Consider the following 12,669-nt stretch of genomic DNA (forward strand, 5'->3'; position numbering starts at 1 on the left):
TCACATTTCTATAGTGTCGTGACCGTGATCGTGACCATTCATGAATCCGTACACGTTCATCTCCATCATTAATATTTTTCTTACTAAATTCTTCACTTTTATAAAAAGCCATCACGATAAAAGTCAAATATCAAAATTATTTAACGTTGCGAACGGTTCATTTGTTCACTATACCTATCTGGAATATATTTGCGAATGGCAATTAGCGATACGTTAGACTGCCGGAGTGCTGACGTCACGAATGTCAAATTGCTTTCCAAACAAGCTTTAGTTCTTTTATATTTCTATTGAGCTCTTCCAAATGACGTCATAAGTTAATATAAAATGTAAAAAACAGGTGATTGCTGACCACCGCCGACTTTTGTGTCTGGTATTTTCAATACGCCTATGATGGTTGCGCATGTTGCAAAATCTGTGAATTTTTTTCTTTATTCTTTGTATTTTTTTGCTTCCGACGACGGAAAGAGATAAACTTTCCGAAACGTTAAGTATTTTTTTCTTTAAACATAACTTCTGAAAAGTAGTATCCGTTTGGGTTTAACGCAGAAGTGTTTACAAAAAATAACTATTTTATTTTGTAGATTTTCTTGCAGTACAGTGGCGAAATACCCACATAGGATTTTTTTGGAAAGATCATTTCATTATATGGGCTTCACTGATAATATATTACTTTAACTATAAAAACAAGCAAGTCTATAAAGACAACAGTAGTTATTTGTAGTATTTTTTAGAAAATTAATCTCATAGTTTATCTTATCGTATAGATATATTCAGATCTAATAAAGTCAAGCACCTTAAAAAATTATTAGTGTCAAGTACCTTATAATTTTGTTATTTGAGTAATCTTGTACTGTTTTAATCTTAAAGTATCTGATATTACTCCTATTTACATTTTTAGTCTGTATTTATTTGTCTAGTTTTTGGATGGAAAATATATTTTTTTAAGAAACTTTAGGTACTCCTTTTATATTTTATAGCAATAGTATTTAAATTGTATTAGTTATTATTGAATTTGTATGGGAACTGGTATATCAGTTCCCATACAAATTCAATATCCCATTTTGATTACCGCGTATTCGCTAGACAGCTAGTCAACTTGATATGATTTACATGAAACTCTGCATACTTACCTAGATATTCGCTTGTCTTAAGTTATATAACAATTCGGATTATAATCTCCATTGAGGTTTCGTTCATAAACTGTTCATAACTGTCAGGCCTGGTGATCTGACTGCCTGAAGTCGACAGTCTGTCTAATAAATCAGCTGTGAGAATGATTAATATTTGATTTGTTTATAGAGGCTACACAGCTCAACCAAGAATGTTTAATTGAGGCTCAATGTGAAAACATCAAGCATGCTGCTTGTCTGGAAAGTTCTGACAACAAGAGTTACTGTCAATGCGAAGATGAGTACTCCGACAAAAACGATACTTGCTATTTCGTTAGAAGTAAGTATTCGTATTCACTGATAATAAATACTTAACTAATTGTTAAAAAATCATGTTTTTGGATTAATAGTTTTGATGTCATCTTTCAAAAATATGAAAGTTACTCTTTTGGATTCTGTCTACCCCTTTTAATAAAAACAAAAAACATTAAGGAAGAAGTATAATGCTATCTATGCATTCATGCATGGTAAACGGAGGTGGGGACCTAGGGCGGGGATCCTTGATATTTCTGTTTGACGATTCATTTGACACATTTGAATTTGATTTGAAATTTTGTGGATTTGTCTGTCTTTACTGATCTTATTTTATGTTATTTATTATTTATTTTACAACTGGTAGTTGTTTAGAGATAGTAAATCTATGAAATGGTTGTGTAGCGTGCGGTAGATTCGGTCAAAAATCGAGGGAAATAATAATGGAATAACTTTTCGCTATTATAATATATAATATACATACATGTATATTATACGCTATATTTTTTTTTTGCGCGTTTGTTCTCTTACCTGGCATCCAAGATGTACAATTCCAACTTGAATCTATACTCCCTTGATTTAAAGACGTTCACTTTCAAAACAAAATTAAAAACTTTTATGTTGAGCGGATATAGAATTACACAATAATTTGATTTATTAATTTTTGTATCCTTTACGGAACAATTTTCATTTGTTACTGTTTTTGCTTTAACTTATTAAGTTGTTGATTTTTCTTTATCTAAAGTATATTGTTAATTTTCATTTTTCTTACTAATTTTTTTTCTTTGAATGTTATTTTTTAAGAATGTAATATATTATTTACTTTTTTTATATGCTTGGTTAACTTAACAGCTCTGCTGAATTTCGCCGAGTAAAAAAAAATAAAGACGTTATTTATGTATTAAACCGATTATTTATGAAATTCACTTAAAATTAACTAATTATATATTTTTTCTTGTATGTTTGCTTTTACTTACTACTTGTCAAAGATTAGATGTCAAAGAAGTTTAGCTGGTTTAGATACGTCAATTTAACATACCTGCTTCAGTAGCGTATCGGATGTTTGTGTTAATAAATAATTATTATAACTTATATATTTTTATTAGAATCATATATTTTTATAACAAATTTAATAACTATACCCACTATACCACAGTGGCGGCTCGTCAGGGTAGGCAAGGTAGGCGGCGCCTACCCTAAGATTTTGGCAGAGTTTAAGCGATTTATTACATTACATTATTTCCTATTAATGTTGCCAATACATAAAAATACTGTTAATAGACGGAAGTGTGTTTTAATAATCAATATTATTTTAATATTTGTGGTCCTGTTTATTAACATATTCACTACCGCTGGCGTACGCTGACCGCTAACTGCGCCGCTGAGATAGAAAACAAAATAATTTTGACCGTTGGAGCGCCTTTGTTCGGCGATTTCTACATCGCCTACTATCAGAGTCGATGCACGACGTACGGCAGTCTACTGTCTCTGTCTAACTCATCGTGCGGTAGCGACGCGACGAAAGTCGGGGTTGTATCATATTAAGGCAAGGCTTAGGCGAAATCTCCGGTCGCCTTCGCATGAAGTCGTGGAGGCTTGGTAGGCTTAGATGTTAAGGGGATATTCCGGATATTTCATAAGGATATATATATATATATATATATATATATATATATATATATAGATTTATTAAACCGCTTATACGAGCCCAAAAACTACGTTGCTTCATTGGGCTCAGACCCGATTTCGACATTTCAGGCCCGGGGTCGGGTCTGAGTACGATTTCAGTGGTTATCGTCTAGAACGGTTTCCCCACTTCCCCTGACCAAATTTCAGCTGGGCCTGAAAAAATGGTTTTACGTTTTTTATATACGATTGGGGTACACCGGTATTGTCACGGGCGGCGCCACCTTCGACATTAGTATAAGTGTATAAGCCGATTTACGTTGAATCGATGTATTCAGACCCAAGAACCGGCAACACGGTAAAGCAAACTATTAAAGGGAAACGAAGATATAGCCGTGTTATGTTTAGTAGAAAACAAAATGCTCATACTCTAATTAGAATATTAAGAAATTCAGACGAAAAAAATGAAAATAAGTATTCGTTTAAAATTATTCCTACTAGTCTCATTTAAAAATATCAATAATTTACGGTCTAATCTTTTTTTTGAATTGCTGTCATCACCGGATTTGTAGAAGTAACTAAACTTTTATTGTCGAAACCGGTCGTTCGGCTAATAAATATTAGAAACAAAATGATTTCGATCGGCGGGTCAAAAATTGTACGAGTACCTAAAAATTTATTTCGATGCTATGATTCCGTTGTAGAAGTACCAAAAATTTTTTTTCATCTAAATCGATCAGCGATCGTCGCGTCGTGTCAAAGAATTGTAGGAGTAACTACAAATTTATTTCGATGCTGTCATTTCGCTGTAGAAGTATCTAAAATTTTTCGTCTAATTCGATCGTCGTGTCAAAAAATTGTACTAGAACCTAGAAATTTATTTCGATACTATGACTTCGTTGTAGAATTATTTAAAAATTATTTTCATTTAAATCGATCGTCGTATACCGGTTGCGTCTCAAAAGTGGCTCACCCCTACAACTTTTTTTATTTTGTCAGATAAAAAAAACGAGTTTTGGTATGTTAGTATATAACATAAATTAGGATTGATTGACATATTCAATTGTTTTTGGTCACTTCCTGTTTCACCGGAAATGACTACACCTTTTGATTTTTAAATGACACCCCCGGTATGTTACATTATTCGATAGAAAATCACACTCTGAATAGAATGGCATATCATAAATATGTCAATTTTTGACATTTTCACATATTATTTATTTGTAACATGCGATTCATAATGACAATTTGACTCGAGTACCAAATTGTGGTACCAAATTATTCGTAGAAAAATGCTTTTTCAAAATATGCTAACGAGCCACCTTTGTTCCGTTTGAAAAAATTGAGATATTATTAAAAATTCGATTTTGATATCTTATAACGGGCCCGGACAAGACACGAAAATCATTAGACTATCAAATCTATTTTTCCAAGGCTCCTTGATTAGAAATTAGTGTTTTTAACACATCCATGGCACTCTATAATAGATAGAAATTTAAAATACGATTTTTTAAGCGAAAATGTCTAAATTTTCTATCGTATAATGTAAAAATATACCGGGGGTGTCATTTAATAATCAAAAGTTGTAGTCATTTCCGGTGAAACTGGAAGTGACCAAAAACAATTGAATACGTCAATCAATTTCAATTTATGTCATATACTAACATACCAAATCTCGTTTTTTTATCCAAAAAAAAAATAAATAAAAAAGTTATAGCGGTGGACCACTTTTGAGACGCATCCGCCAATAGAATTACTGGAAATCTATTCAAGGTCGTTACGCCGTTACGCCGATACGCCGTTTTTATGATAGTGTGGATGCACCCTCAATAGAATGACATATCATAATATGTCAATTTTTTGACATTTTCGCATATGGTTTATTGGAAATTGTAACATGCGGTTCATAATGACAATTTCACTCGAAATACCATGTGTGGTACCAAATTATTCGTAAAAAATGCTTTTTCCAAATATGCTAACGAGCCTCCCTTGTTCCGTTTGGAAAAATTGAGATATGATTAAAAATACGATTTGGGCATCTTAGAAGAATGGGCCCGGACAAGACACGAAAATCATTAGATTATGAAATCTATTTTTCCAAGGCTCCTTGATTAAAAATTAGTGTTTTTAACACAGCCATGGCACTCTAGAGTGAAATTTAAAATACAATTTTTTTAAAGCGAGAATGTCAGAAGTTGACATATGATATGTCATTCGATTCAGAGTGTCATTTTCTATCAAATAATGCAAAAATATACCGGTGTGTCATTTAAAAATCAAAAGTTGTAGTCATTTCCGGTGATACAGGAAGTGACCAAAAACAATTGAATACGTCCAATAATTCCTAATTTATGTCATATACTTACATACCAAATCTGGTATTTTTATCTAAAAAAATTAAAAAGTTTTAGCGGTGAACCACTTTTGAGACGCATCCGGTATAAAATGACAGCAATCTTCATTTCATGCCACCGTTGACGCCGTTTTTTTTTCGATTATATGGTAGTTAATCAGTACAATAATTAATTTTATTACATTACTACGTTCAGTAAGATCTAAAATAGTGATTTTAGTGTAACAAAAATGTTGATTGCTACAGTAATACGTTGTATATTCAGTTTACGGTTGGATGCTATCTACCAACACCATATAAATATAACAAACACGTTCTATGGTTGCAGGTTACATCTCTATAATATGTTCTATCTTCTATCTATGTTTACTTACTATGTATTCGAAAACTTAATTTGAGTAATATATGGTAGTATAATATTATTAATATTAATATTCATTAATCGAATATGAATGAGAATAGTGCTTTCTTTTAATCACAATTCTAATAAATTGAACTTGAAAGTATGTTTCCCAGAAAAGTAGGTGGTTCCCAGACTATACAAATAGGGAATTCCCAGAAGTTCATGCTTTTAAACCTACACTTTTTTTACTACTTTACTGCTATACGAATTTTATTTAAATGATTACATTACACTTTTAAACATTTTGTTTACAGTTTCATCCAAACTCAACTCGCCAGATTAGACTTTAAATTATTTATATTTTGTGACGGGGATTCGTTACAATTATTTTGTTGGGTGTCGAACCATAAACTTTATGATAAAACTCGAAGAATTTCAACAAAACACTTTTATTAAACTTTACGTTTCCGTGATAAACCAAATCATGTTTTTTCTACCTACTGTCCCTCGATCTTTTTTATAATGGACTCGTCCAAGCGGTCCGAGAGGGGCCCTATAATAATAATAGTTCTCTGTTACAATTTTTAAATATAACTTGTAGAAACAATCTTAAAGAATACTTACTACCTATTTTGATTTTTTTCGTCTGAATCTCTTAATATTCTAAATGAATACACTTTACTTATTAGATAAATATACACATGGCATATATATGATTCCAAAAAACGGCGTCAAATTACCTTTGAAATGACAATCGTCAGAATCGATCGTCGTGTCAAAAAATTGTACGAGTATCTAAAGTTTTTTTCATCTAAATCGATCACCGTGTCAAAAAATTGTACGAGTACCTAAAAATTTATTTCGTGTTATTATTTCGTTGTAGAAGTACCTAAAGATTTTTTTCATCTAAATCGATAGACGCGACGCGCGACGGTCAAAAATTGTACGAGTACCTAAAAATTTATCTCGATGCTATGATTTCGTTGTAGAAGTACCTATTCTTTTTTCTCGGAATCGATCAGAAAGTTGTACGAGTACCTAAAAATTTATTTCGATGCTATGATTTCGTTGTAGAAGTACCAGAAGTACCTAAAATTTTTGTTCATCTAAATCGATCATCGTGTCAAAAAATTGTACGAGTAGGTACACAGAAATTTATTTCGGTACTATTATAATATGTTACAGAAGTACCTAAAGATTTTTTTCATCTAAAGGGGTCAAGAATTGTACGAGAACCTAGAAATTTACGTAGAAGTACCTAAAAATGCTTTTCGTCTCAGAAAACAGATCGTCGTATCAAAAAATTGTACGTAGAAATACCTAGAGATTTATTTCGGTTCTATGATTTCGTTGTAGTAGTACCTAAATTTTTTTTCGTTTAAATCGGTCATCGTATTTGTGTTTTGACATTCGATACAAAATTACACTTTTAGGGTGCATCCACACTATTCTAAAAACGGCGTATCTGCGTAATGGCGTAACGACCTTGAATCGATTTCCAGTAATTCTATGGGCTGACATTTTTGACAGATGAATTTTTCAGCCAATAGAATTACTGGAAATCTATTCAAGGTCGTTACGCCGATACGCCGTTTTTAGGATAGTGTGGATGCACCCTCAATAGAATGACATATCATAATATGTCAATTTTTTGACATTTTCGCATATGTTTATTTGAAATTGTAACATGCGGTTCATAATGACAATTTGACTCGAAATACCATGTGTGGTACCAAATTATTCGTAAAAAATGCTTTTTCCAAATATTATACTAAAGAGCCTCCCTTGTTCCGTTTGGAAAAATTGAGATATGATTAAAAATACGCTTTGGGCATCTTATAAGAACGGGCCCGGACAAGACACGAAAATCATTAGATTATCAAATCTATTTTTCCAAGGCTCCTTAATTAAAAATTAGTGTTTTTAACACAGCCATGGCACTCTAGATTGAAATTTAAAATAAATTTTTTTAAATTGAACTTGAAAGTATGTGTTTCCCAGACTATACAAATAGGGAATTCCCAGAAGTTCATGCTTTTAAACCTACACTTTTTTTACTTTACTGCTATACGAATTTTATTTAAATTTAAATGATTACATTATACTTTTAAACATTTTGTTTACAGTTTCATCAAAACTCAACTCGCCAGATTAGACTTTAAATTATTTATATTTTGTGACGGGGATTCGCTACAATTATTTTGTTGGGTGTCGAACCATAAACTTTAGGATAAAACTCGAAGAATTTCAACAAAACACTTTTATTAAACTTTACGTTTCAGTGACAAATCAAATCATATGTTTTTTCTACCTACTGTCCCTCGATCTTTTTTATAATGGACTCATCCAAGCGGTCCGAGAGGGGCCCTATAATAATAATAGTTCTCTGTTACAATTTTTAAATAAAACTTGTAGAAACAATCTTAAAGAATACTTACTACCTATTTTGATTTTTTTCGTCTGAATCTCTTAATATTCTAAATGAATACACTTTACTTATTAGATAAGTATACACATGGCATATATATGATTCCAAAAAACGGCGTCAAATTACCTTTGAAATGAAAATCGTCAGAATCGATCGTCGTGTCAAAAAATTGTACGAGTATCTAAAGTTTTTTTCATCTAAATCGATCACCGTGTCAAAAAATTGTACGAGTACCTAAAAATTTATTTCGTGCTATGATTTCGTTACAGAAGTCGATTTCGTTACTAAATCGATCATCGTGTCGTAAAATTGTACGAGTACCTAAAAATTTATTACGGTACTATGATTTCGTTGTAGTAGTACCTAAAGTTTTTTTTCGTCTAAATCGATCGTCGTTTCAAAGAATTGTACGAGTACCTACAAATTTATTTCGTGTTATGATTACGTTATAGAAGTACCTAAAGATTTTTTTCATCTAAATCGATCGACGGGTCAAAGAATTGTACGAGTACCAAAAGATTTCTTTCGGTGGTATGATTTCATTGTCGAAGTAATTACATCAAAGTAATTACGATAATCGTATATATGATAGTGACTGTACGATAAGGCCGTTTTGTATGATATTTCTCCCCACAGGAAAAAGTTTTAACAAAAAGGTACCGTATGATCGAAAAAAAGCGGCGTCCAGTTGGCTTGGAAATGACGATCGATGACATTCACCATATAATTTTACAAATAAAATGACAGTAATTTTCATTTCATAGCCATCGCTGACGCCGTTTTTTTTTTTCGATCATAAATATGATAGTATTCAGTTATTTCACAATGATTAATTTTATTGGATTATTTCGTTCAGTGAGATCAAAAATAGTAATTTCAGTGAAACAAAAATTTTGACGGCTACACGTATTCTATAAACTGTGGCTACACACTACAGTAATAGGTACGTTGTATATTCAGTTTACGGCTGGATGCTATCTACCAACACCATGTAAATATGACAAACACGTTTTATGGTTGCATCTCTATAATATGTTTTATCTTCTATGTTTACTTTGTATTCGAAAATTTAATTAGAGTAATACTTGATAATATAATATTCTTATTATTCATTGATTGCAATATGAATGAAAACAGTGATTTGTTTTAATCACGGTTCTAATTTTAAACTTGAAAGTATGGAGTTCCCAGAAAAGTAGGTGGTTCGCAGCCTCTACAAATAGGGAATTCCCAGAATTTGATGCTTTTAAACCTACACTTTTTTCCTACTTTACTGCTACATGAATTTTATCAGACGCAGAAAATTTAAATTATTACATTTATACTTTTAAAAAGTTTGTTTACAGTCTCATCCAAACTCAACTCGCCAGATTAGACCTTATATTATTTATATTTTTAAATAAAACTAGTAGAAACAATCTTTAAAGAATGCTTATTTTCATTTTTTTGTCTGAATTTCTTAATATTCTAAATGAGCATCTTTTTTCTACCCGTCTTGCCCACAGTGCAAATTTTTAAATTGCCGCCCTCATATCTGTATGTAATAAAAAAATAAGTTAAAATAATTCTTTATAACAAAATAGAAAAAAGGTTAATGATAAATACACACATACCCTATGATTCCAAAACACGATGTCAAATTACCTTAGAAGTGACAATCGTGGAATCGATCGTCGTGTCAAAAAATTGTACGAGTACCTAAATATTTAAATCGATGCTACGATATCGTTGTAGAAGTAACAAATTTTTTTTTTGTCGGAATCGATCGTCGTGTCAAAAAATTGTACGAGTATCTAAAAATTTGTTTCGATGCTATGATTTCGTTGTAGAAGTAGCTAAACTTTTTTTCTTTTAAAGTATAAAGATAATAAACGGGGTTCCATCATCACTTAGTAAACACTTACAAAATCTACTAAACGAAATTGATAATGCATTGTAACTTGATTATGCTTATTACAAAGAAATTTAATTTTTAAAGAAATTTCAGATAAAAACGCTTTCATACGGATGCATTTATAAGACAGAATATATCTAATACTAACAATAAGTACAATAATATTCACTACAGCAGAAATGCACCGTTTTTACTTCTGCACTGTCATCAATTACCGCGTCAAAAGGTCCGTTCGTCTAATTCTAATATAAATATTTGAGAATTAAAAGCGGCAACGTCGTGGGTCTGGCGAAAACGAATAAACCTCTATTTTTTATATAAATGGGACAAATTAAACGGTCCAGCATCAGGGCCTGAAGGCATCGCTTGAACATTTTTCGTCCGATATACCCCGGGTCTGACGGCCTATCTTAAACGTACCGGGTCTGACTCCGTCGATTTAATAAATATATATATATATATATATATATATATATATATATATATATATATATATATATATATATATATATATATATATATATATATATATATATATATATCACATTTCGTTAAGGGGATATTTCATATGATTCATTATAATACGTAGTAGCATTTAAAACTTTTAAATGAAAATTCAAAAAACGTTTAAAGCAAATTGGAAAAATTTTTCGGGCTTGTTCGAAATGATTAAAAATTATATAACCGGTTGTATTTCAGAACACACCACAGAAATAGAAGATAGAAGAATCCGAAATAAAAAAGCGCGTTATTTTATTCGGTACCAGAAAACGATACAACAGATATTACAGAAACGTCTCTGTGCTATTTCAATTCGATATGTTAATATAAGCGGCTAAGTCAAATATCTTTGCGAATTTTATTTTATGAAATATTAGATACCTAACATTGTTATACATTTAGAAATAAGGTTTGCATATAGGTACTTGTATGTCTTAATTATTTTTATTCTTGCGGATCCGAAATTTAAAGAATCCTATAAAAAGTTTCCAACGCATTTAACATCTGATCTAACAAATTTGTTATATTGATACATTTCCAACTACCAACGCATTTAATAGTGATTTAACAAGGGGGGGGGGGGCAAATAGGCGCAACTAAAATTTTGTCGCCTACCCAGTCACACGGGTCACGAGCCGCCACAGCTATACCAATATTTATTGTCAACGTAAAATAAAACAACAAATTATTGAGTCTACCCTATATCAGGTTTGTACATGTTTTAAATAAAATCAGAACGGCATGATAAACCGAAATTTAAGTTGGCCATTTTTAGTCCCCATCGCGCTTGACCGCAGTTTTTTTGTATGCCCCTTCCTTAATCTTTTTATTCAAAGGTCTATAAACTCTGCAGGGCAATAAGTTGTTAAATCCTATGAGCGCTGCTGTCAGAATTTGAAAGCCTATAAAATAATTAAAATATTTTTTGTTTTGTAGGTTATGGATCGCAATGCTCTTCCAAATTTGACTGTACCATAATTTTGGGCGATTCGTTTGTATGTAGAAATAATTTATGCCAGTGTCCCGTCCTGTACACCTTAAAAGATAATATATGTGTTTCAAATACATCATCCAAGGTCGTGCTTAGCATTTGGATAAGTGCATTATATATAATTCTGATATTTTTGTAATTCAAGTAATATTACAAGGATTAGAGAGAATCACTTACTTTAAAGCTTTTATACACTTATTAAAAGTACATAAATTATTTGAATTTGTATATAATTTAGTACTTAAGTTAATATAGTTATTGTATTTATTTTTAATTTCTATGTATATAAGTTAATTTATTTTATACACACTATGATTTATATTATATGAGATAGTAGTAAATAAATATTATATAAAATGTATGTAAATCTATTTACATAATTTTTTACTAATCCAAGGATTTATAACCGATACTAATTAAACTTACTATTAGTTACGTAATTCTAGGCGCCATTTCTAAATTCACTGTTGCCAACCATGAAAATATTCGGCGCCGGTCTGACTAACTGGAGTTTAAATTTCCCGCTGGGGATTCAGGTGGTAGTTCCGCTGTAAAAAATGTCAAGTTGCGCCATATTTATTTATTTATTTTTTATTTACTTACATTGTCACATACATTGTCATTCGTTTTGACACTTTAGTGACTTTAGTTTTTATTACTAGTTTTTTGTTTAAATGAATTGTGTTGTGTTGTGATACTTTAAACTTCAACATTTTTACTAGTATACCTTGCAGTCGAACCTTGTTTTTTTTAAACCTTTTTTAGTGGGAAGTGTACAAGATATAAGCAGATATAAGCTTAATAGTCGTTGTAAAAAGCTCATCGCAACCGTATTAGAATATTTTGAACGGGAAAGCGGTAGTAATGGCGGTAGCTTTATGTCCCTTAAGTGCTGTTAAGGAGGTGAGTTTTGTTCATGTAAATAATAATAATAATAATAGCTCCCGTATATAGCGTTTAACGCCTTGGAAGTAGTAAGGTACAGCTTGCCATACTAGAGCCGCTCGGTATACAAGGAAGGTAATGTGGCTAGCACTACGCTTCAACCGCCTATTATTACCTCAGGATTGTGAATCTCAAGTACTCATTTAAGGCTGAGTCGACCTAGG

At 31.4% G+C, this 12,669-nt stretch overlaps 1 protein-coding gene across 1 annotated transcript in view; it reads left to right on the plus strand.

Annotated features, from left to right (window-relative positions):
* LOC115875918 (prion-like-(Q/N-rich) domain-bearing protein 25) overlaps positions 1-11,916 on the plus strand; it is a 35,007-nt gene extending 23,091 nt beyond the window's left edge. Inside the window, exons 10-11 of the mRNA XM_030891501.1 lie at positions 1,300-1,449; positions 11,506-11,916. Of these exons, the coding sequence (XP_030747361.1) occupies positions 1,300-1,449; positions 11,506-11,699 (344 nt within the window). The 3' untranslated portion in view covers positions 11,700-11,916. The remainder of the gene's footprint in view (positions 1-1,299; positions 1,450-11,505) is intronic.
* The last annotated feature ends 753 nt before the right edge of the window (positions 11,917-12,669 follow it).

The sequence above is a fragment of the Sitophilus oryzae genome, unplaced genomic scaffold, assembly GCF_002938485.1.
Source record: "Sitophilus oryzae breed Bouriz unplaced genomic scaffold, Soryzae_2.0 scaffold_1396_pilon_pilon, whole genome shotgun sequence".
In the NCBI taxonomy this organism is placed as follows: Eukaryota; Metazoa; Arthropoda; class Insecta; order Coleoptera; family Curculionidae; genus Sitophilus; species Sitophilus oryzae.